This window comes from Morus notabilis, unplaced genomic scaffold (genome assembly GCF_000414095.1).
Source record: "Morus notabilis unplaced genomic scaffold, ASM41409v2 Scaffold298, whole genome shotgun sequence".
Taxonomy (NCBI): domain Eukaryota; kingdom Viridiplantae; phylum Streptophyta; class Magnoliopsida; order Rosales; family Moraceae; genus Morus; species Morus notabilis.
This window is the reverse complement of record NW_010359398.1, coordinates 38,373-64,650: the sequence shown is the minus strand read 5'-3', so window position 1 is coordinate 64,650 and position 26,278 is coordinate 38,373. Positions and strand designations below refer to the sequence as shown.

Below are 26,278 nucleotides of genomic sequence, written 5' to 3'. Positions count from 1 at the left end.
TACTAAACAAGTGAAAGTAAACTCATTTTTTTTCCATCTTCTCATACCAAACAACATAAAAAAAAATTAATTTTCTTTACATCATTGCTATTTTCTATCACTTTCATATTTCATTTCTATCTTATTTTTTTTCCTTCCTACCAAACATAGCATCAGGGAAAGATGCGTGAATTAGAGGAGGGAGAGAGAGTGAGAAAAACACATAGAGAGAGAGAGAAGGAGAACATAGAAAACAAGAGTAAAACTGACACACCATGTACTAAAATTTTTAAATATGCTATAAATTTTCACTATCTTAAATTATGTTATTTATGAAAAATGGTTTATCATAATGACTTGTACCTTATAATTTCTCTTTAAAAAAAAATAAATACCGTTTAAAAGTGTATAAATTAAAATTTTCATTTTACTCTTAATTAATAAATTTTTTAATTAAATATCTATATTAATAAAAGAATAATAATAAAAAATAAAAAATAAAAAAAAAATTATATATAAAAAATATTACTCATGTATTGTTAAAGATAAATTCTTTATTTTTTTTCTTTTCCAATCCCCCTCTCCCCTTTCCTCCCTTTCTACTCCCCCGGGGCCTGAGTTGTGTTAAGTTGGGCGGAGCTTTAGGATATGCGGCTGAAAAGTTAGATAGGTGGGCCGAGGGCGATCTCTCAATATCCTTTTTGCTCCCTAACAACTACTCCTAATCCAAAAATCGATTTCTTACATCGCCACGTGTCACGTTCACCTTAAAGTTCTCCTACAGTTCACTCAAACCCGTCACCATCTCTATATTCCTTCCTCAAAATAAAATAAAATAAAATAAAATGCTGCTGGCAGAAACAGCAGCGCTACCCTCTTTGATAAAACCACTCCCCCGTCTTCGCACTTATTCCGCATTTCCTCTTCCTCATCTTTCAGTTCCACTAATTCCACTCACTAATACTCTCTATTTCCACTCTCGCCGGAGAGCATTTCGTGCGGTGACTCCGATGGCCGAGAATAACTCCGCCGCCGCCGCCGCCGCCGAGAACTTGCCGGAGCACGTGGTCGGAGACTGGTACTCGGCGCCGGACCTTCGACTTCGCGACCACCGATTCTCTGTGCCTCTCGACTACTCAGCGGATCGTCGCAATTCTTCTAAGATCTCGATCTTCGCTCGCGAAGTGGTTTCAGGTGCTTTGCTTAGCTTTGACTGAAATCAAGATTTTCGATTCGTGCAAGCTTTTGATAATGTATACGAACAAGAGTACATTTTGATTTATCAATTTAGCTTTTGTTTGGAATCTTAAGTTCTCTAATGTTATTCTAACTTATTTTTATCAATAATGATCACTAATGGTGGTTATCTTTCCTGATCTATAGTGTCATATTCTGTTGGTCCAATGTGAAATGCTTAAGATAAGTGATTAGTTGAAAAAGGGTGTTGTAATTTTTGTCAGTGTTGATAAATACTTCGCTCAAATTTTATTTCATAATCATCAGTTAATAAGCTTCAGATTTTCTTGGCTGCTTTTACTGTAGATACTGTAAAAGATTTGATATTTAGTATAAACACACATTGTAGCATTATGTTGAATTTCTGTTGTAGCCTTGTAGGAACTACAAATCTCTATGTTTATTCAACTATAAGATCTATATGTTTCGAAGTAGAGGCGGCAGATATGTATCGGCCAGTACATTATCTTTCTTCCAGTTTCATAAATTCATATGTAGGCATATCCATGATCGATTATTTCTATAGGCAAAATTTTGTTTTGAGCATTTTGGTCTATTTATTAATCGCTTGATAATGCTGAATCTACCTTGCAGTCGGAAAGGAGGAGCAACCCCTCCCATATCTGTTATACCTACAAGGTGGACCGGGTTTTGAGTGTCCACGACCAACTGAAGCCAGTGGATGGATACAGAGAGCATGTGAAGAATTTCGTGTTGTATTGATGGATCAGGTATTGTTCTTCAGGGCACTTTCCTAAGAATATGTTATGATATTTGTTTCTAGTGTTTTTTGTTATCTTTGATCTTACCAAACTATTTAAATGCAGCGAGGAACAGGCTTATCAACTTCCTTGACGTCTTCGTCCATGTCCCAATTGAAGACTGCCAAGGATTTAGCTGACTACATAAAATACTTCCGAGCTGACAATATAGTAAATGATGCTGAGTTTATCCGAATCCGCCTTGTTCCTGATGCTGGATCTTGGACAGTTTTGGGTCAGGTATTATTTGTGTCGCTAGTTTCATCGGAGCTGTGTGTATGTGTACGATTTCTGATCATTGTTCTACCCCTCTGCAGAGGATTTATTCAACTAGAAAATAGAAACTTTATATCAAAGACCATTTTTAAGATCCAAAGTCCATTATTTCTTTTTCATGATTTTTCATTGCACAATTGTGCATGTTTCTCTTTTCATTGTTTTTCTTCCCCTTTCTTTGCTCTAAATTGCCTCATCCTTAGTGATGTTTGTGATGCACTGATGCGAGGCTGTGTGTTACACGAAATGACAACTTGTTCTTTTTTCTTGTATAGAGCTATGGTGGTTTTTGTGCAGCAACTTATTTGAGTTTTGCACAAGAAGGACTAAAACAGGTCCTCCTAACTGGAGGAATCCCTCCAATTGGAAATGAGTGCACTGCAGATGTTGTGTATAGAGCATGCTTCGAACAAGTTAAACTTCAGAATGAGAAGTACTACAAGAGGTATCCTCAGGATATCAAGATAGTTCAAGAAGTTGTCAACTATTTGTCAGAATTTGAAAAAGGAGGAGTAAGTATCTATCATCTTTGGTCTACGTACTTTTCTGAATGCTGATGCTTAAGCTTAGTATAGTGCAATTATGAAATGTGTTGTCTTCTTTAGGTGGATCTTCCATCCGGGGGCATCCTAACCCCTAAAAGCCTGCAAGTCCTTGGTCTTTCTTGTCTAGGATCCAGTGCCGGTTTTGAGCGCTTGCACTACATGTAGGCTTCTTTATTTTTTTTTTCTTTGTTTTCATGTAGGTTCCTTGATTTCAGAACTTACGATTTTATTTTCCTTGAAACATGATATATTTTCTTATGTATTTTTGCTACAACCCGTAGGTTTGAGATAGTCTGGGATCCTCTAATAGTTCCAGGAGCACCAAAGCAAATTAGTTATAACTTCTTGGACGCTGTAAGAGAATCATTGCTTCCTTATTTATCTTGACTCAAAGTTTGACTCTAATTCTTTGCATCATCCTAAAGCCATTTTTATATTTCCCAGTTTGAGAAGTCCATATCCTTCAACACAAATCCACTCTATGCTCTTCTGCATGAAGCCATATACTGTCAGGTAGAGTATTTATTTATTTTCCAGAATTAAAATTCTTCACAATTAGAACTCTATGAAAACTCTCTGGTTCCTTGATTGGTTTTTCACTTATCTGCATATCATTGACCTTTTATTTGTTTGTGTATTGATTTGTCTTAATCGCATGTTCATTTGTTTTTAAGGGTGCTTCATCGCAGTGGTCTGCTAACAAAATAAGGGCTGTATATGAGAGCGAATTTGACGCGATCATGGCTGCAAGAGAACGTCGCCCTGTACTTTTCACTGGAGAGGTTAGCATAAGCTCAGAATCTTTAGAAAAAATAACAAGAAGTCGCAAGACAAAATAACCGCAATATTTACCTCAGTTACTTGACTCTCTCTGGTTGATGTATAAATGGTTCCTCAATTGTTATATCAGCTGTGGAGGGGAATTTTCTGACCATATCAACTAAATAAGCTATTGTAATTTGCAAATTGCATATGCACTTAGGGAATGGCATGGTCGATTGCGGTTATGACCCATTAGGCCAATGAGAAAGCAGTTTAGATATTTTTTATACTATAGGATTTTGGTTTTTGCTTTGGCAGATGATCTTCCCATGGATGTTTGATGAGATTCACGCCTTAAAGAAATTCAAAGATACTGCGCATATATTGGCAGAGAAGAAGGATTGGCCTCCGCTATACAATATCAAAGCGCTAAATAACAACAAGGTCTCTGCCTGTGATACGAAGTTAAACTTATTAAAATTTCGGCAGTCATAATCTCTCTAACGATAATCTAAACTCCAGAAGTCAAATGATATTATTTTTAAACTTTAGTCGTTTCAATTTCTGCAGGTTCCTGTTGCAGCTGCTGTCTACTATGAAGATATGTACGTCAACTTTAAGTTGGCCATGGAAACAGCTTCTCAAATAGCAGGGATTCGGTTGTGGATAACTAATGAGTACATGCATTCTGGTCTGCGCGATTCAGGAAGCCAGGTTTTTGATTATTTGATGGGAATGCTTAAAGGAAAGAAGCCTTTATTCTGATCTGCATCTCAGTTCCGACATATTACTTCGAAGTTGATCTTTTAATTTGTTAAGATTTAATTTTTGTTCATCTATAGTTTGGTAGGATAGAGAACTTTTGTGGAATTCTATCAACATCTTGATGTTCATAATGAGGTTTACTTTCGAGTATTTGATTTCATTTAAGGATTCAGCTTTAACAACCGTTTGTCCAATGATAAAAACCTACTCTCACACGGAGGAAAAACAAGTGAAATGCTTGAAGGTTTGCCTCGTTCGTTTCGCTCGTTCCAGTTGAGAATTTGAGTTCAAAAGTAAATTCATGGGAGAGAACATTATAGTAGAAAAAGTTAATTTGAACTTTTGTGAGAGAAAACACTGTAACAAAAACTTTAGGTGTGATTCGAATTAATGAAATAAACGGTTGGAGTTGTGTTTCCTTTGTTGGAAAAACATGTTGCTCCTTAATGACGTGATGTCATTCCTTTATGAGTTTGCTATTGTCTTTGTCAAAAAATGACAGGTGCGTTTAGAATTCATTTTAAAATAATTTTATTTTTTGTATGAAAATGGAAATAAAAACGTTTTCAATCTCAAATAGAAATTATTTTTGAAAATGCATTTTGTAGTTTTATCAAAAGATTATTTTCAGTATAAAAGCCCTATTAATGTCTCTCTCTGTGCTCGAGAGAGGAGAAAACAAAAATAAAAAATAAAAAAACGACTAAAAATCGTTTTTTTTATTTCTCTCATTTTACATTAAATCAAAAAATCGTTTTCATTTTCGTTTTTTTTTCCTTTAATTGTGTCAAACGCCGTTTTGAAATCGTTTTCATTTTTTCGTTCTCAAAAAAAATGAAAAACAAAAACAAAAATAATTCCAAACATGCAAGTGTTTCTCTCATTCACTCCAAAATGAAAATAGTCTTTAAACTTTGCTAAAAAATGTGCCTCTGTGAGCTCCACCTTTCCTTCATAACTCAATGCAAACACTCAGATGCAACATACTGTTTAAAAAAAATAATAATAACAAAAAATTTAAAGAAATAAAAGGAATTTCAAAAAATGGAGAAAGAGGGAAATATATTAAGACTTGAGATGAATTAAAATTAATAGGCTAATAGTTTATATAAATTAATAAATAGGTTAAATTACTGTTTTTGTCCATAACTTGTCTGTTTATGACCATAACTTGACAAGTTATTGTCCATAATTCACAGTTTTTGTCCATAACTTATCTGATTATGAACCATAACTTGATAAATTTATCCATAACTTATCTGGTTATAAACTATAACTTGACAAATTATGACATATTAATTTCTATAACTAAAAATTGATCTATATATTTTCTTAAACTTTCCATATTGACATATTTTTTACTATTTTCGTTCAAAAAAACATTTTTTGTTTTCTCTCTCTCGAAATAGACGTGTAATGACAACGACAAACAAATAATAAACGAAAAAAGCCTGCTTTTTCCCCCAAAAATAATATTCTCATATCTCCCAGAGTATTCCTCCAACGGTTACATTTCCCATCTCTCGCTCCTTGGTCTTCTGCTCCATTTCCGATCCAAAACCTTCTCAATCAATATCTCACCCTCTCTCTCTCCTCCTCTTCTCTCTTTCTCTCTCTAGCTTTCGCAACCATGAAGCACTTCATGTAGCCAAGAAACGCGATCTTGAGGGAGACGAAGATGGAGTCTCCGACGTCGCCGAACCCTAGCGTAGCCAAGCCCTGGCCGTCGCGGAAGCAGAGGGGCTCCAAGGAGAACGCTCCGCCGTCGGATTTGAACTCTTTGCGTCCGATTTCCATAGCCTCTACCTCTCTCTTTCTTTGCACTCCACAACGGTTTCTTGGGTGCGATTTCCATGCTTAGCCCTAGGTTTGGTTTCATTTCAGATTTATTTGTTCTTTCCCCTTCTCTCCTTATCTTATGATTTCTTTTTTAATTTGGGGGTTTTGTTTATTTTGGTTGAAAAAAATGAAGACCCTGTTCTTGCCTTCTCAACCAAAGACTCATCCTCTTCCTTGTTGTGAATGCGAGTCTTTGGTCACCTATGACTTTTTATTTTTTTAATATCAGGCAGATCATAATCTCTCTGGTTGTTTTTTTAGTTTTTTAGTTTTTTCCTTCTTGCTAATAGCAAGTCATAATCTCTTGTTTCACGTGTATATGGATGAGAGCTTCTGAGAGGAGGCCATTAACTTAGGAAATTGCTGTGAGTCTTTGCCCCCCTATAAAAGTGCTCTTCTTCTCTTTTCAGGGTTTTCAATCATTTCTTACATTTTCATTTCCTCTTTAGTGTAGGTAAAATAAAGAAAAAAAATGCCACTTTTTTTTTTTGGGTTTCGGTCATTTGTGGTTTTTTTTTTGGTTGCCTTTGATGCAGGTTATTAGTTCTTCATTTGAGTGAGTCTCTTTGCTGGACGATCTTTTTTTTTCTTGTTGCCTTTAATACAGGTTTTGATAAATTGTATGGCCTGTCGTTGTTATTGCTTTTTTGCTGGTGTTTTTTGTTTTTTTGCTTTTGATAGACGACGATCATGAGTTTTTGACAAAGTTTTTCCTTTGGAAGTTCATATGAGGGATTCATCTTCTTCGCTAAAAGTTTTTTTCTAATATTATTTGCTTTCAAAACTCTAGGAGTCGCTTGTACAACTACTTATCGCAGTTGACTAGATGAAAATGCACGTCACATTCTTCATTTGTGATATTGATGTAATTGGTAATCTTTTTGTGATGGAATTCTATGACTTTTTCAAATACATTAATTCTGACAATATTTTTGTAAAAATATACATCTTGGTAAGTTGTCTAATAACCCTTAATCTATATTTTCTTTAAAAAATAATCATTACCTGATAACAGATGATCTATGATAGAGTAGGTGATTTTTGAGTTGCTCAGAAGTTGGCTTTAGATTATATTAGTTTGTCTGTTAGTAGTTTCATTTACAAGTTTTTTAGCCCTTTAGAATTTTGATTTGTTTCATCTTTCATGTGGTGGTACACTATGTATATGTGTCTTGAGATTCTTCATAACACACGTTATGGTTCAAAGACTTGATTTTTGGGTGACTCTCTATGCTTCTCATCCCCAACAAACCTTTGGCAGCCAATTTACAGAACCAAACATTAGGATTGTAGTGGTGTGTATTAATTGTTCTCTTATTGCTCACTTAGTATTTTTCATTCTTTTTTATAAAATTTTATTTCTGATGCTTTTTTGATTTTTACTTTCTCTCCCATTAAGTTCTCCATTCCTCTCGCTCTAGGAATAATGCTCAATCGAGGTAAATTTACTTCTTCTTTTCATCTTCTGCGAAGTTATTTCTATGTTATTAGTTGGATCTTCTGCGAAGTTGGATTACGGGATTCCATGTTATTAGTTGTACGTTTCTATATTTTATGTAGTCATGCTTTTTAGTTCCCATGATGTATTTTTGCTAAGTAGTAATTCTTACATTAGATGTTAAATGGCCTCTGCTTATATTATTGTTGTGTGAGAATGTACTGGTGGGTTGCTCGTTGAACAGTTCCCAAATGTTTCAAACCTATGGTTGCTCTTTAGTTTTCTTATATAAGTGACTTTGTATAACAGTTCGTTCATGCATCTTTCTCCATCTTCATCTTTACAACTTTCATCCCATCTTATGATCTTATTATGTTTTTTCGTTTAGGGAAAGCAAATAGTTCTTTTCCCCCTTTTCTATTGCAAGAGGAAAACCTAGGTAGGTTCTATATTTACTCTAGCTGTCTTTTCACTATTGGGTTCTCAGATTATACCTCCTTTCTTGCTTGTCGCTTTCTCTCTGTTTCCGTTTTCCTCCTATTTCTCTGTTTTCCTAAGTCATTTGCAGTTCTGTCGTATGGAACTTCTTGAGTTGCCTTCTGATTGGCGTTGGTATAATCTACAATGGGTAAATATCCTATTCGTGTTATGGATGTCTGCTTATTGTGTATTTAGTTTCGTTTAATATATCTTCTTATTTGATTGGTCTTATTGTGTATTTAGTTTTGTTTAATATATATATATTCTTATATTCTTATTTGATTGCTCAATCCAATTTTTACTTCTAATATTTATTTGATGTTTCGCCATATCATACATGTTGTGCCATTTGATAAAGCTCATACTAAATTATAATTTGATGTTACTTTAGGTCTCTGTATATCAAATTATCAATCATCAAAAAGTGAAGATACAATCACTCTGTCTACTTGCAGTTAACTATTTCTTTCATTCAATAATAAATTAATCAATATATCTTGGTGACTCATACATTGTGGCGCATGTGATAGATCAATAGATAATTCTTGGTGGCATACTCTATTAATTGTTTGTGCGTACAACTTGTATATTTGTTGCTGTCGTTGGATTTACCCCTATAATCAAGTAATTTTGTTCTTTGGAGGTCACTTTTGACTTTGTAGGTGGTTTTGTATTTTACTTGTTCTGTTGTTTTCTTATATTCCATGCTTATGTATGGAACTAATATAGTTGTCGTTGTCGTTGTTGTTCTTGGGTTCCCCAATGAATCAAGTTTTTTTCTTTTGAGGTCATCTTGCAGCTTGTTTTCTGGTATAATTTGGTTTTTGGAATGAAGAAAACAAATTGGAATTGAATAATTGGGAATTCATGACACTTTTATTTATTTATTTATTTTTATTAAGTGTGCTATCTTATTGGTGTTTTTCCCATAGAATTTCCAGTGTCCGTGTTTTAGAAAAAAAGAAAAAAAAGCTTCATTAGAGTGCGTATTTGGTGTCCGACTTTAGTCCGTTTGCATATAATTAGACATGAGATAGTTTAATTAGAATGCGTATGTGGTGGTGTCTGATTGGTCCGTTTGCATATAATTAGACATGAGGTAGTTTCAGTTTTAGTTTTATAAGTAATTATAGCTTTTTTCACAAAAAATAGTTATAACTTTTAATCTTTTAAACTGTTTTTGTTAAGTTAAAAACTACAAAATAGCTAACAGTTGTAGGCCTTTGCTTTGCTCCCACAAGGTCTGGGGTTCAAACCACCTCATGGGTACCTACATGACAAAAGTCATGGTTTCCTACCTTCCAAAGATTGTAGGGGCGGAGGGCTCCAGTTGCTAACTCAAATTCACAAAGTGGGTTCGGGGGATTTTTGGGTATCCACAAAAAAAAAAAAAAAAAAAGCGCTAAATATTGTTCAAAAATTGGCCTCCAAGGAGAGTATTATGTCTAGAGGTTTACTTAGAATTTGATGTTGAATCTTTGATTTTATATAACTAATACAGAGAGAGAAATATGCTAAAAGTGGCAAAGAGCAAAAGCAAGCGCCAAATCCACGCAAGAAAGCACGCACCAGCTAGCTTCAACTTTACCTATTTGGTCAACATATTAACTACTGCATAATGTTTTGTCACCGCAATTAAACTTGTGCAAGCAAGATTTGGTTCTGTAAGGTAATCTTCATGTTCTCTTTTCTTTTTTCTTTTTCTTTTCTTTTTTCTTTCCTAGAGAAAGCCGACGGCTATAATTAAAATTGAGGTTCTCCTTTTAATGTTAAAGCTGTAATATAGTTTTTCTTCGTTTATTTAGGATTCCTCTGTTTCCTTGCTTTGGTTGGAGAAATTTTGGTTTGGTGGAGTTATTGGTTGTGAAATTAATTAAAAAAGGAAGTGCAAAAGGAAGAAGGAACTACTATTATTAGATTTTTCTGATTTTAAGTGTTATTATTGACGAATTTGCATTTTTTTTCCCTGTTGCTTATCTAAGCTTCAACTTTTTAGATTTGGATTAGCTACTACAAAACATTTTGCCATCAAAGATAAACTTGGGCAAGGAGATTTTCATTCTGTCTATGAGGTAATAACTCTGTTCTTTTTGTTTGTTTGTTTGGTTTTTGTTCCTTTTTTTGAAAAACAAAATAGCTGAGGCACTGGAGATCTTGTTTTTCTGCTTTAAGAGAGGCGCCCTGGCATGGATTCCTAAAGGCTAAGAGCCCAGTCTCTTATTCACTTGCCTAGCTGCCTTTTCTATTCCGAAAGGCTAAAAGACAACTGAAGACTACAATAAAACTCCATTGAAGTTTTTCTATCTATTTTTTAAACTAACTACTTTTTCTCTTTTTTTTTTTCTCGATTTTTTTCCTTGTGTTTATCATGATGAGCAGAGGAAAAGGGATGATGTAGTCTTAATTTTCTTATGCATTCTTAGAAGTATTGTCGCATGGGATTGATATTTAGTCTTAATCACATTATCCATACAAGTTAATAGAATTTTACATTGTATGTTGGGATAATATGTCCTAAATTGCATTCTGCTGCTTTCTGAGAAAGTTTTTCTATCTATTTTTTAAACTAACTACTTTTTCTCTTTTTTTTTTTCTCGAGTTTTTTCCTTGTGTTTATCATGATGAGCTGAGGAAAAGGGATGATGTAGTCTTAATTTTCTTATGCATTCTTAGAAGTATTGTCGCATGGGATTGATGTTTAATTGTCTTAATCAGTAAGATCATCTGACTCGCAATAAACTGCTTATTAGCTCGTTAATTAAAATTTTCATGGTCTTTTTGACCGATTTGATGATTTTTGACCTAGTGTTTTGCATTATTCTCTGTGAAATCCTCTTGTTTTAGTTTAATTCGATATTAACTTTTGTCAAAGGAACTTATGTGTGTGGGTTTTTAAAGAAATAGTGGGTATTTTAAAGGCAGAAACTAATTTCATAATTGGAACTTTTGAAGAATTCTACATAAAGTTTTCAATTAGATATTCTATAGCTGTAGTCTTCAGATCTGTCCTTGCATTTTTTTTTAGGTTAACTGTACATATGGTTAGTGGACTTAAAACTTTGTTAATTTTATATTTTTGTTAAACTTTTATCCCTCACTTTTTTAATTACCATAGGTTTGTAGAAACTGTTCTTTTAACAAAGCCATTATTGTCCTTTTTTTCTTGCCTCCTGTATTTTCCTTAAACATTAAGGGTGTTCACAAAGCCATTATTGTCCTATTTTTATTTATGTTTTGCATTCTAAAATTAACATATGATTTTTAGGAATTAATACAACAAGCGGCACTATTTTTTTATGAATGTTCTATTTTTTATGATTTTCTTTAATTTCGTCTTTGAAAGAAAACAACATAAAAATGATGTCAAAAAGTTATGAAATTTTGCAGACATGATCCTTACATTTTCTGGGCATGCCTACAAAGAGTGGCATCAAAAAATGACAAAAAGAAGTAAAACGCTATCAAAAAGCCCCCAACCCGCGTAGTGAAATGCCCAAGGGCCGGGATAGGTTAAAATTTTAACTTTTTATTTATGTCTTGCATTCTAAAATTAATATACGATTTTTAGAAATTAATGCAACAAGCGACACTATTTTTTGATCAATATTCCATTTTTTATGATTTTCTTTATTTTTCCTATTTGAAAAATAAAATAAAATAAAAATGACGTCAAAAACTTTTAAAATTTTGCATACATTCTTTACATTTTTCTGGGCATGCAATAAAAAGTGCCATAAAAAATGATAAAAAAGTAAATGTTGTCAAAAAGCCACCGACACGCGTAGTGGAGCGCCGACGGGCCGGGATAGGTCAAAAATTTAAATTTTTATTTGTGTTTTGCATTCTAAAATTAATATATGATTTTTAGGCATTAATGCAACAAGCGATACCATTTTTTGACGAATATTCCATTTTTTTATTTTCTTTATTTTTCATCTTTGAAAAATAAAATAAAATAAAAATGACGTCAAAAAATTATGAAATTTTATAGACATGATCCTTACATTTTTCTGGGCACGCCTACAAAAAATGGTATAAAAATGACAAAAAAAAAGTAAAACACTGTCAAAAAGCCCCTGACCCGTGTAGTGGAGCATCCAGGGGCCGAAATGGGTCAAAAATTTACATTTTTATTTATGTTTTGCATTCTAAAATTAACATACAATTTTTAGAAATCAATGCAACAAGTGGTACCATTTTTTTTTATGAATGTTTTATTTTTTATGATGTTCTTTATTTTTCGTCTTTGAAAAATAAAATAAAATAAAAACGACGTCAAAAAATTATGAATGTTTGCAGACACGATCATTACATTTTTCTAGGCATGCTTACAAAAATGGCCTCAATAAATGACAAAAAAAGTAAAACGTTGTCAAAAAGCCCTCGGCCCGCGTAGTGGGGCACTAAGGGGCCGGGATGGGTAAAAAATTTACATTTTTATTTATGTTTTGCGTTCTAAAATTAATACACAATTTTGAGGAATTAATGCAACAAGCGACACCATTTTTTGATGAATTTCTTTATTTTTCAACTTTAAAAAATAAAAGCAAATTAAAATGACGTCAAAAAAATTTTGAAATTTTGCATACATGATCCTTACATTTTTTTGGGCATGTCTACAAAAATTGGCATAAAAAGATGACAAAAAAAAGTAAAACGCTGTCAAAAAGTCCCGACCCGCGTAGTGGAGTGTCTAGGGGCCGAGATAGGTCAAAAATTTACATTTTTATTTATACTTTGCATTCTAAAATTAACATACGATTTTTAGGAATCAATGCAACAAGCAGTACCATTTTTTGATGAATGTTCTATTTTTTTATGATTTTCTTTATTTTTCATCTTTGAAAAATAAAATAAAATAAAAACGGCGTTAAAAAATTATGAATGTCTGCAGACACAATCATAACATTTTTCTGGGCATGCCTGCAAAAATGGCCTCAATAAATGACCAAAAAAGTAAAACACTATCAAAAAGCCCCCGGCCCGCGTAGTGGGGCACCAAGGGGTCGGGATGGGTCAAAAATTTATATTTTTATTTATGTTTTACTTTCTAAAATTAATACACAATTTTGACGAATTAATGCAACAAGTGGCACAATTTTTTGATGAATTTCTTTATAAAAGTAAATAAAAATGACGTCAACAAATTATGAAATTTTGCATACATGATCCTAACATTTTTCTGGGCATGCCTACAAAAAATGACATCAAATAATGATAAAAAAAAAGTAAAACGATTTCAAAAAGCCCCCGACATGCATAGTGGGGGGCGCTCAGGGGCCGGGATAGGTCAAAAATTTACCTTTTTATTTATGTTTTGCATTCCAAAATTAACATACGATTTTTAGGAATTAATGCAATGAGCGGCACCATTTTTTGATGAATATTCTATTTTTTATGATTTTCTTTATTTTTCATCTTTGAAAAATAAAATAAAATAAAAACGACGTCCAACAATTATGAAATTTTGCATAAATGATCCTTACATTTTTCTGGGCAAGCCAGCACAAAAAGGCCTTAAAAATGACCCAAAAAAAAAGTAAAACACTGTTAAAAAAACTCCCAGCCTGTGTAGTGGGGCGCCCAGGGGCCGGAATGGGTAAAAAAGTTTACATTTTTTTGTGTTTTGCATTCTAAAATTAATATATGATTTTTAGGTATTAATACAACAAGTGACACCATTTCTTGATGAATATTGCATTTTTTATGATTATCTTTATTTTTCAACTTTGAAAAATAAAATAAAATAAAAATGACGTCAACAAATTATAACATTTTGCAGACATGATCCTTACATTTTTCTGGGCATACTGACAAAAAGTGCCATAAAAAATGACAAAAAAAAAGTAAAACGCTGTTAAAAAGCCCTCGACTTGCGTAGTGGAGTGTCCAAGTGCCGAGATGGGTCAAAAAGTTGCACTTTTATTTATGCTTTGCATTCTAAAATTAACATACAATTTTTAGAAATCAATGCAACAAACGGGACCATTTTTTTCATGAATATTCTATTTTTTATGATTTTCTTTATTTTTCGTCTTAGAAAAATAAAATAAAATAAAAATGACGTCATAAAATTATGAATGTTTGCAGACACGATCATTGCATTTTTATGGGCATCCTGCAAAAATGGCCTCAATAAATGACAAAAAAGTAAAACGCTGTCAAAATCACCCAGCCCGCGTAGTGGCCCACCAAGGGGCCAGGATGGGTCAAAAATTTACATTTTTATTTATGTTTTGCATTCTAAAATTAATACACAATTTTGAGGAATTAATGCAACAAGTGGCACCATTTTTTGATGAATATTCTATTTTTTATGATTTTTTTATTTTCATTTTTGAAAAATAAAATAAAATAAAAATGACGTCCAAAAATTATGAAATTTTGCATACATGATCTGTACATTTTTCAGGGTATGCCTACAAAAAATGACATAAAAAATGATAAAAAAAAAAGTAAACCGCTGTCAAAAAGCCCCCGACATGCATAGTGGGACACTTAGGGGCCGGGATGGGTAAAAAATTTACCTTTTATTTATGTTTTGCATTCTAAAATTAACCTATCACTTTTAGGAATTAATGCAACAAGCGACACCATTTTTTGATCAATGTTATATTTTTTTTTTTAAGATTTTCATTGTTTTTCATCTTTGAAATATAAAATAAAATAAAAACGACGTCAAAAAATTATGAAATTTTGCAGACTCGATCCTTACATTTTTTCTGGGCAAGCCTACAAAAATGGCCTCAAAAAATGACAAAAAAGTAAAACACTGTTTTAAAGCCCCCGGCCCGAGTAGTGGGGCGCCCAGGGGTTGGGATGGATCAAAAATTTATAATTTTTTTTGTGTTTTGCATTCTAAAATTAATATATGATTTTTAGGCATTAATGCAACAAGCGACACCATTTTTTGATAAATATTATATTTTTTATGATTTTCTCTATTTTTCAACTTTGAAAAATAAAATAAAATAAAAATGACGTCAATAAATTATGAAATTTTGCAGACATGATCTTTACATTTTTCTGGCCATGCCTACAGAAAGTGACATAAAAAATGACCAAAAAAAAAGTAAAATGCTGTCAAAAAGCCCCGACCTGTGTAGTGGAGTGTTCAGGGGCCGAGATGGGTCAAAAATTTGTATTTTCATTTATGCTTTGCATTCTAAAATTAACATACGATTTTTAGGAATCAATGCAACAAGCGGTACCATTTTTTGTTGAATGTTCTATTTTTTATGATTTTCTTTATTTTTTGTCTTTGAAAACAAAAATAAAATATAAACGACGTCAAAAAATTATGAATGTTTGCAGACTTGATCATTACATTTTTCTGGGCAGGTCTGCAAACATGGCCTCAATAATTGACAAGGGGCCGGGATGGGTCAAAAATTTACATTTTTACTTATGTTTTGCATTCTAAAATTAATACACAATTTTGAGGAATTAATGCAACAAGCGGCACCATTTTCTGATGAATATTCTATTTTTTATGATTTTCTTTATTTTTCATATTTGAAAAATAAAATAAAATAAAATTGACGTCAAAAAATTATGAAATTTTGCATACATGATCCTTACATTTTTCTTGGCATGCCTACAAAAAATGATAAAAACCAATAAAACGGTATAAAAAAGCCTCCAACATGCATAGTGGGGCGCTCAGGGGCCGGGATGGGTAAAAAATTTACCTTTTATTTTATGTTTTGCATTCCAAAATTAACATATAATTTTTAGGAATTAATGCAATGAGCGGCACAATTTTTTGATGAATATTCTATGTTTTATGATTTTCTTTGTTTTTCATCATTGAAAAAGAAAATAAATTACAAACGACGTGAAAAAATTATGAAATTTTGCAGACACGATCCTTACATTTTCTGAGCAAGTGTACAAAAAATGGCCTCAAGAAATGACAAAAAAAGTAAAACGTTGTTAAAAAGCCCCTAGCCCACGTAGTGGGGCGCCGAGGGGCCGGGATGGGTCGAAAATTTACATTTTTATTTATGGTTTACTTTCTAAAATTGATATACGATTTTTAGGAATTAATGCAATAAGCGACACCATTTTTTAATGAATATTCTATTTTCTTATGATTTTTTATATTTTCGTCTTTGATAAATAACATAAAATAAAAACGACGTCAAAATATTATGAAATTTACAGACACGATCCTTATATTTTTCTGGGCATGCCTGTAAAAAAAGGACTCATAAAATGACAATCCAGTAAGACGCTATCAAAAAGCCTCTAGCCCGCATAGTGAGGCGCCCAAGGGCCGGGATGGGTCTAACATTTATATTTTTTTTTGCGTTTTGCATTCTAAAATTAATATACGATTTTAAAGAATTAATGCAACAATCGGGACCATCTTTTGATGAATATTCTATTTTTATGATTTTTCTTATTTTTTGTATTTGAAAAATAAAATAAAATATAAACGATGTCAAAAAATTATGAAATTTTGCATTTATGATCCTTACATTTTTCTGGGCATGCCTACAAAAAGTGGCATAAAAATGAAAAAAAAAAGTAAAACACTATCAAAAAGCCCCCAACGTCCAGGGGCCGAGATGCGTCAAAAATTTACATTTTTATTTATGCTTTGCATTTTAAAATTAACATACGATTTTTAGGAATTAATGCAACAAGCGATACCATTTTTTGATGAACGTTCTATTCTTTATGGTTTTCTTTATTTTTCGTCTTTGAAAAAGGAAATAAAATAAAAATGACGTCAAAAAATTATGAATGTTTGCAGACAAGATCATTACATTTTTCTGGGCATGCCTGCAAAAATGGCCTCAATAAATGACAAAAAAATAAAACGTTGTCAAAAAGCCCCCGGCCCGCTTAGTGGGGCACCAAGGGGCTGGGTTTGGTCAGAAAGTTACATTTTTATTTATGTTTTGTATTTTACAATTAATACACAATTTCGAGGAATTAATGCAACAAGCGGCACCATTTTTTGATGAATATTCTATTTTTTATGATTTTCTTTAATTTTCATCTTTCAAAAATAAAATAAAATAAAAATGATGTCAAAAAATTATGAAATGTTGCAAACATGATCCTTACATTTGTCTGGGCATGCCTACAAAAAATGGCATCAAACAATGATAAAAGAAAATAAAACGCTATCAAAAAGCCTCCAACATGCATAATAGGGCGCTCAGGGGCCAGGATGGGTAAAAAATTTACCTTTTTATTTATTTTTTGCATTCCAAAACTAACCTACGATTTTTAGGAACTAATGCAATGAGCGGCACAATTTTTTGATGAATATTCTATTTTTTTATGATTTTCTTTGTTTTTCATCTTTGAAAAAGAAAATTAATTGAAAACGACGTCAAAAAATTATGAAATTTTGTAGACACGATCTTTACATTTTTTTCTGGGCAAGCATGCAAAAAGTGGCCTAAAATGACAAGAAAAAGTAAAATGCTATTAAGAAGCCCCCAGCCCGCGTAGTGGGGAGCCCAGGAGCCGGGATGGGTTGAAAATTTATATTTTTATTTATGGTTTGCCTTCTAAAATTAATATATGATTTTTAAGAATTAATGCAATAAGCGACACCATTTTTTAATGAATATTCTATTTCTTTAATGATTTTCTATATTTTCGTCTTTGAAAGATAAAATAAAATAAAAATGACGTCAAAAAATTATGAAAGTTTGTATACATGATCCTTAGATTTTTCTGGGAATGTCTGTAAAAAAGGACTCAAAAATGACAAAAATAAGTAAAACGCAATAAAAAAACCTCTAACCCACGTAGTGGGGCTCCCAGGGGCCGAGATGGGTCAAAAATTTATATTTTTATTTATGTTTTACATTCTAAAATTAATATACGATTTTAAGGAATTAATGCAACAATCGGCACCATCTTTTGATGAACATTCTATTTTTTTTGATTTTCCTTATTTTTAGTATTTGAAAAATAACATAAAATAAAAATGACATCAAAAAATTATGAAATTTTGCATATATGATCCTTACATTTTTCTGGGCATGCCTACAAAAAATGGCATCAAAAAATGATAAAAGAAAATAAAACGCTGTCAAAAAGCGCCCAGACCGTCTAATGGGGCACCCAGAGGTCGGGATGGGTCAAAAATTTATATTTTTATTTATGTTTTGCATTCTAAAATTAATATAGGAGTTTTAGGAATTAATGCAAAAAGTGACACCATATTTTAATGAATATTCTATTTTTTATGATTTCCTTTATTTTCATCTTTGAAAAATAAAATACAATAAGAATGATGTCAAAAAATTATGAAACTTTGCAAACATGATCCTTACATTTTTTTGGCCATGCGTACAAAAAATGGCATAAAAATAACAAAAAAAGTAAAACGCTTACAAAAAGCCCCCGGCCCGCGTAGTAGGGCGCCCAGGGTATGGGATTGGTCAAAATTTTGTATTTTTATTTATGTTTCACACTCTGAAATTAATATACGATTTTTAGGAATTAATGCAACAAGCATCACCATTTTTTTTATGAATATTCTATTTTTGTGCTTTTCTTTATTTTTTGTCTTTAAAAAATAAAATAAAATAAAAACGACGTCCAAAAATTATGAAATTTTACATACACGATCCCTAAATTTTTCTGGACAAGCCTGCAAAAAATAACCTCAAAAAATGACAAAAAAAGTAAAACACTTTGAAAATGCCCCCAGCCTACGTAGTATGCTCAGGCCCGAGAGGGGTAAAAAATTTGCATTTTTGTTTATGTTTTGCTTTCTAAAATTAGTATACTATTTTAAGAAATTAATGCAACAATCGGCACCATTTTTTTGATGAATATTCTACTTTTTACGGTTTTCCTTATTTTTCATCTTTGAAAAATAAAACAAAATAAAAACAACGTCAAAGAATTATGAAAGTTTGCAAACACGATCCTTACATTTTTTTGGGCATGCCTACAATCAATAGCCTAAAAAAATGACAGAAAGAAGTAAAACACTGTTAAAAAGCTCCCGACCCGCGTAATGGGCCACCTAGGGGTCGGGATAGGTCAGAAATTTACATTTTTATTTATATTTTGCATTCTAAAATTAAAATATGATTTTAGGAAATAATGCAACAAGCGGGACCATTTTTTTAATGAATATCCTATTTTTTATGATTTTTTTTTATTTTTCATCTTTGAAACATAAAAGAAAATAAAAACGACGTCAAAAAATTATGCAATTTTACAAACATGATCTTTACATTTTTCTGGGCAGGTTTACAAAAAATGGAATAAAAAATGACAAAATATTACACGCTGCCAAAAAGCCCCCGGCCCACGTAGTGGGGCGGCCAGGACTGGGATGGGTAAAAAATTTACATTTTTATTTATGTTTTTCATTCTAAAATTAATACACAATTTTTAGGAATTATTGCAACAAGCAACACCAATTTTTTTATGAATATTCTATTTTTTATGATTTTCTTTATTTTTCATCATTGAAAAATAAAATAACATAAAAATGACATCATAAAATTATGAAATTTTGCAGACAGGAACCTTAAAGTTTTCTGGGCATGCCTACAAAAAGTGGCATCAAAAAATGACAAAAAAAGTAAAACGCTGTCAAAAAGCCCTCGAAGCGCGTAGTGGAGCGCCCAGGGACCAGGATGGGTCAAAAATTTATATTTTTATTAATGTTTTGCATTTGAAAATTAACATACCATTTTTAGGAATTAATGCAACACGCGGCACCATTTTTTGATGAATATTCTATTTTTTATTATTTTCTTTATTTTCGTCTTGAAAAATAAAATAAAAATGATGTCAAAATATTATGAAATTTTGCATACATGATCCTTACATTTTTCTGGGCAAGCCTACAAAAAATAGCTTAAAAATGACAAAAAAAAAAAAGTAAAACGCTGTCAAAAAGCCCTCGGCCCGCATAGTGGGGCGTCCATGGGCTGAGATGGGTCAAAAATTTACATTCTAAAATTAATGCAACAAGCGACACCATTTTTTCGATGAATATTCTAGTTTTTATGATTTTTTTATTTTTCATATGTGAAAAATAAAATAAAATGAAAATGACGTCAAAAAATTATGAAATTTTGCAGACACGATCATTACATTTTTCTGGGCCTGCCTCCAAAAATGGCCTAAAAATGACAAAAAAAGGTAAAACGTTGTCAAAAAGCCCACGGCTCGCATAGTGGGGCGCCCAGGGGCCGTGATGGGTAAAAAATTTACATTTGTAATTATGTTTTACATTCTAAAATTAATATACAATTTTTAGGTACTAATGGAACAAGCGACACCATTTTTTGACAAAAATTCTATTTTTTATGATATTCCTTATTTTTCATGTTTGAAAAATAAAATTAAATTAAATCGAGGTCAAAAAATTATGAAATTTTGCAGATATGATCCTTACATTTTTATGCGCATGCCCACAGAAATGGTATCAAAAAATGATGAAAAAACTAAAACGTTGTCAAAAAGCCCCCGATAGGCATAGTGGAGCACCCAAGGGCCGAGATGGGTAAAAAATTTACCTTTCTATTTATGTTTTGCATTCCAAAATTAATATACGATTTTTAGGAATTAATGCAACAAGCGGCACTATTTTTTGATGAATATTCTATTTTTTATAATTTTTTTATTTTTCATTTTTGTAAAATAAAATAAAATAAACACGACGTCAAAAAATTATGAAATTTTGCAAACATGATCCTTCCATTTTTTTGGGCATGCCTACAAAAAATGGCATCAAAAAATGACAAAAATGTAAAACACTGTCAAAAAGCCCCCGGCCTGCGTTGTGGGGTGCCCAGGGCTGGGATGGGTAAAAATTTACATTTTTATTTATGTTTCTCATTCTAAAATTAATATACAATTTTTAGGAATTAATACAACAAGTGACACCAATTTTTGATGAATATTCTATTTTTTATGATTTTTTTTATTTTTGACTTTAAAAAATAAAATAAAATAAAAATGACGTCAAAAAATTATGGAATTTTACAAACATGATCCTTCCATTTTTCTGGGCATGCGTACAAAAAATGGCATTAAAAAATGACAAAAATGTAAAACGCTGTCAAAAAGCTCTCGGCCCGCATAGTGGTGTGCCTAGAGGACGAGATTGGTCAAAAATTTAAATTTTTATTTATGTTTCATATTCTGAAATTGATATACGATTTTTAGGAATTAATGCATCAAGTGATACTATTTTTTGATGAATATTCTATTTTTTATGATTTTCTTTATTTTTCGTCTTTCAAAAATAAACTAAAATAAAAACCACGTCAAAAAATTATGAAAGTTTCCAAACACGATCATTACATTTTTTTGGGCATGCCACCAAAAAGTAGCCTCAAAAAATGATAAAAAAAAGTAAAACGCCTTCAAAATGCCCCCGGCCCACGTAATGGGACGCCCAAGGGCCGGGGTGGGTCAAAAATTTATATTTTAATTTATATTTTGCATTCTAAAATTAATATACGTTTTTAAGGAATTAATACAACAAGCGACACGATTTTTGATGAATATTCTATTTTTTATGATTTTTTTTTGTTTTGCATCTTTGAAAAATAAAATAAAATAAAAACGATGTCAAAAAATTATAAAATTTTATAGACACGATCCTTACATTTTTATAGGCAAGCCTGCAAAAAATGGCCCCAAAAAATGACAAAAAAATAAAACGTTGTCAAAAAGCCCCCAGCCCGCGTAGTGGGGTGCCAAGGGGCCTGGATGAGTCAAAAATTTACATTTTTTCATGGTTTGCTTTTCAAAATTAATATACAATTTTTGAGAATTAATGCAACAAGCGAAACGATTTTTTAATGAATATTCTATTTTTTATGATTTTCTTTATTTTTCGTCTTTGAAAAATAAAATAAAATAAAAATGACTTTAAAAAAATTATGAAATTTTGCACACACGATCCTTACATATTTCTGGGCATGCCTATAAAAAAGGGACTCAAAAAATGATAAAAACAAGTAAAACGTTATCAAAAAGCCTATAGCTCGCGTACTGGGGCGCCCAGGGACCGGGATGGGTCAAAAATTTATATTTTTATTTATGTTTTGGATTCTAAAATTATTATACGATCTTAAGGAATGAATGCAACAATCGGCACTATTTTTGATGAATATTCTATTGTTTATGATTTTTCTTATTTTTTGTTTTTAAAAAATAAAATAAAATAAAAATGTCAAAAAATTTTGAAATTTTGCAAACACGATCTTTACATTTTTTTGGGCATCCCTACAAACAATGGCCTCAAAAAATGACAAAAAGAAGTAAAACGCTATTAAAAAGCCCCCGACCCGCGTAGTGGGGCACCTAGTTGTCGGGATGGGTCAAGAATTTACCATTTTATTTATGTTTTGCATTCTAAAATTAATATACGATTTAGGAACTAATGCAACAAGCCGGACCATCTTTTCAATGAATATTCTATTTTTTTTTATGATTTTCTTTATTTTTCATATTTGAAAAATAAAACTAAATAAAAACGACATAAAAAAATTATGAAATTTTACAGACAAGATCCTTACATTTTTCTAGATATGCTTGCAAAAAATCACCTCAAAAAATGAAAAAAAAAAAAAGCAAAACGCTGTAAAAAAATCTCCAGTCCGCGTAATGGGGCACCCAAGGGACGAGATGGGTAAAAAATTTACATTTTTATTTATGTTTTACTTTCTAAAATTAATGTACGATTTTAAGGAATTAACGCAACAAGCAGCGCCATTTTTTGATTAATACTTTATTTTTTATGATTTTCTTTATTTTTCGTCTTAAAAAAATAAAATAAAATAAAAACGACGACAAAGAATTATGAAATTTTGCAAACACAATCCTTACATTTTTTTTGGGCATGCCTGCAAAAAATGACCCCAAAAAAAGTGAAACGCTGTATAGATGCCCCCAGCTCGCGTAGTGGGGCGCCCAGGGACCGGGATGGGTAAAAAATTTACATTTGTATTTATGTTTTGCATTCTAAAATTATTATATGATTTTTAGGAATTAATGCAACAATCGACACCATTTTTTGATGAATATTCTATATTTTATTATTTTCCTTATTTTTCGTCTTGAAAAAATAAAATAAATTACAAACAACAAAAAAAAATTATGAAATTTTACAGACACGATCCATACACTTTTCTGGGCATGCCTGCAAAAAAATAACCTCAAAAAATGACAAAAAAAAGTAAAATGCTGTCAAAAAGTCCTTAGCCCGTATAATGGGACGCCATGGGCTAGAATGGGTAAAAAATTTACATTTTTTTTTATCTTTTACAATCTAAAATTAATATACAATTTTAAAGAATTAATGCAATAAGCGGCACTATATTTTAATAAATATTCTATTTTTTTATGTTTTTCCTTATTTTTGGTCTTTGAAAATAAAATAAAATAAAAACGATGTCAAAAAATTATGAAATTTTACAGATACGATCATTACATTTTTCTAGGCACGCCTGCAAACAGTGGCCTCAAAACATGACAAATAGAAGTAAAACGCTTTTTATTTATATTTTGTGTTCTAAAAGTAATATACAATTTTAGGAATTAATACAAGCGGGACTATTTTTTAATGAATATTCTATTTTTTATGATTTTCTTTATTTTCGTCTTTGAAAAATAAAACAAAATAAAAACGACGTCAAAAAATTATTAAATTTTGCAAACAAGATTCTTACATTTTTCTGAGCATGCCTGAAAAAATAGGCCTAAAAAATGAAAAATAAAAAAGAAAAACAATGTATAAAAGCCGCTGGCCCGCATTGTGGGGTGCCCCGGGGCCGGGATGGGTAAAAAATTTATATTTTTATTTATGTTTTGCATTCTAAAATTAATACACAATTTTAAGGAATTAATGCTACAAGCCGCACCATTTTTTGATGAATATTCTATTTTTTATAATTTTCTTTATTTTTCATCTTTGAAAAATAAAATAAAATAAAAACGACATCAAAAAATTATAAAATTTTGCAGACACGATCCTTACATTTTTCTGAGCATGCCTACAAAAAATGACAGAGAATATATATATATATATCATCGTTGCATATCCAACTAGATGTTAAACAAGTTAGCTAAGCAATGCCTATTACAATAATTTGACATTTGTTTAACTTCACAAATATGGGGGGAACTAGAGTAAGGAAATTTACAGATCACCGGATTAGTTTTATAGCTAGCATCCCAAAACCCTAAATGAACATGTTGGACATTTCATTTAGCTATTTAGAAAATCATTAGGCTCATAAATAACAAAGATGCATGATGAAATAAAGGATACTCATATTTAAATCTGCTAAAGCATGGGACTGAAAAGAACACCGTACTGACCATGAGAGACGTGATTGTGACAGCACCAGCAGCCGCACGGAGCTCACGAAGAACAAACTCTCTGAATGCAATATCCTCCTCCACCAGAGACTGGATTACAGCACTTGCATGCTGGTGTCTGTCAAGATAAGAAATGAGAACACGTTCTATTCAAATATAAAAACTAAACCAATAAACAAAAGGGCATGCAGCACAAAAAAGAGAGATGACGGTAGTTACTACAATGGAATTCTAAACAGTTTCCTGAGCTGATAAGCAGAGACTTATGATTGCCATGGGTGAGTGGCGCCATGAAGCATACAACGAAACAAATAAGTCCTTCCCAACGGGGTTCGTGAGTGACTTTTTCAAAAGTTCTCGAAGTTCAGATAATTCGGATGATGTAAGTAAAATCAAGTTCAAAGCCTGAAAAATAAAAAGAAATCACGAAACTATTAAATACAAAAGCCTTGCTTCACTTTGTTAACTATAAAAAGCCCCAACCTCAACGTCATTCTATTAGGGCACTCGTGCACTTGAAGTTCAGAAAAGACAACGTGGGCCATAACAGATGCAAAATCCAGATCGGATTCCACTTCTAATATCGTAGAAAACTCCCGGAGAGAGAGAGAGAGAGAAGAAACTCACTTCTCCAGTAGAGAGAGAGAGAGAGAAGAAACTCACTTCTCCAGTAGAGAGAGAGAGAGAGAGAGAGAGAGAGAGAGAGAGAGAGAGAGAGAGAGAGAAGAAACTCACTTCTCCAGTAGAGAGAGAGAGAGAGAAGAAACTCACTTCTCCAGTAGAGAATTATCTGCCCTGAAATTATGCATCAAGAAAACAACAAGATGACGGAAGTGTTGTAGGTTTTTCGCTATCCATGCATGAACCTCGAGAACCAGGAGCATAACCTGAAGAAGCATCCCAGAATGTAAACGGGTTTAGAAAACTAGAAGGCCAGTACCATAACAAAATTCCAAATGACTGTCAATAGCTAAACAGCCAATTCTGCTTTGTTAGCGGATACTTTACTCATGTTATTTGTCGTCCCTCACCTTTTGCGGTAAATTATGGTTTACCCCTTTAAACTTATACCTGCTCACAGTTAATCCCCAATTAACAAAAAAAAAAAAGATCATTCTTTGATTCCTTCCACTGATCAAACTCTTATAGTGGAGTTTGTTGACGAATCTTCAAGGATTCGTTGACTCTGGTTTTAAGGGAATTTGTTCCCTGATTTCCAGAGTCAATGCAAGCTAGAAATTCTTATATATTAGGCCTTTACTTGTAATTAGTGATGAATATTGTGTTACCATAAATAGCTCCTAAGTAGACTGTTTTGTAATCTATAAATAAGTTGTACAGTTTATGAGAATTATCAATCAGTTCATCAATTTGTTCATGGTATCAGAGAATTAGGGTTATTCTTTCCGCCCCCTTTGTTTCCGCTGAGAAACACCCTTCAATACCTGTTTTTTCTTCCCGTGCCAGCCTTTCTTTTTCTAATCAGAAAAAATGTCTCAAAATTCCAGCACAGAACAAACTTCCAGCACTAGCACTAGCTCCTAGGACGTGCATGTTTCTCACAACTGCAAAGGACATATGGGACACGGTGAAGCAAACTTATTCAAAGGTTCGTCATGCAGCCCTTATTTTTTAAATCAAAACAAAAATTCACTCAACCAAACAAGGTACTCTCTCGGTCACCGATTACTATAATAAAATGAAAGGTCTTTGATTAGAACGATTACTATCAAAATATTAAGATGAAATGCAGTGAAGGCGCATGCATGATGTTAAGATTTGTTGAAGGAGAAAGAGTCTATGAGTTCCTAACGGGGCTGAATGTCGAATTCAACCAAGTACGTGTCCAAATACTCGGGAAAGAG

The 26,278-nt window shown here is 32.1% G+C and overlaps 1 protein-coding gene, 2 long non-coding RNA genes and 1 pseudogene across 7 annotated transcripts; 2 read left to right on the top strand and 2 right to left on the bottom strand.

The window, feature by feature from the left end:
- The first annotated feature begins 630 nt into the window (after positions 1-630).
- Positions 631-4,466, top strand: LOC21396099 (proline iminopeptidase). Its single transcript, XM_024163104.1, has 10 exons — positions 631-1,173; positions 1,810-1,946; positions 2,043-2,216; positions 2,528-2,764; positions 2,858-2,958; positions 3,079-3,151; positions 3,242-3,310; positions 3,472-3,579; positions 3,878-4,003; positions 4,130-4,466. Exons 1-10 carry the CDS (start codon positions 825-827, stop codon positions 4,322-4,324), a joined length of 1,569 nt encoding a protein of 522 aa, XP_024018872.1. The 5' UTR covers positions 631-824; the 3' UTR covers positions 4,325-4,466.
- A 1,348-nt stretch (positions 4,467-5,814) lies between these two features.
- LOC112090844 lies at positions 5,815-10,560 on the top strand. Of its 4 annotated transcripts, none has more exons than XR_002901842.1 (3): positions 5,815-6,166; positions 9,583-9,750; positions 10,064-10,560. It is a non-coding gene; the product is annotated as an uncharacterized LOC112090844 (long non-coding RNA). The 4 variants fall into 4 exon arrangements; XR_002901841.1 differs by having other exon boundaries at positions 5,815-6,191; positions 10,219-10,560; XR_002901843.1 differs by having other exon boundaries at positions 5,815-6,191; positions 10,078-10,560.
- Positions 10,561-24,213: 13,653 nt separating this feature from the next.
- Positions 24,214-25,006, bottom strand: LOC112090842. Of its 2 annotated transcripts, none has more exons than XR_002901837.1 (3): positions 24,897-25,006; positions 24,633-24,818; positions 24,214-24,531 (listed from the first exon to the last, which is right to left on the bottom strand). It is a non-coding gene; the product is annotated as an uncharacterized LOC112090842 (long non-coding RNA). The 2 variants fall into 2 exon arrangements; XR_002901836.1 differs by having other exon boundaries at positions 24,636-24,818.
- A 147-nt stretch (positions 25,007-25,153) lies between these two features.
- LOC21396098 overlaps positions 25,154-26,278 on the bottom strand; it is a 9,807-nt pseudogene continuing 8,682 nt past the window's right edge.

Bases quoted from the DNA above. Each gene is read 5' to 3' on its own strand.
- LOC21396099 (XM_024163104.1), top strand. From the start codon at position 825: ATGCTGCTGGCAGAAACAGCAGCGCTACCCTCTTTGATAAAACCACTC. The intron at 2,765-2,857 runs GTAAGTATCTAT...TGTCTTCTTTAG, and splicing joins CAGAATTTGAAAAAGGAGGA to GTGGATCTTCCATCCGGGGG. The intron at 3,580-3,877 runs GTTAGCATAAGC...TTGCTTTGGCAG, and splicing joins CTGTACTTTTCACTGGAGAG to ATGATCTTCCCATGGATGTT.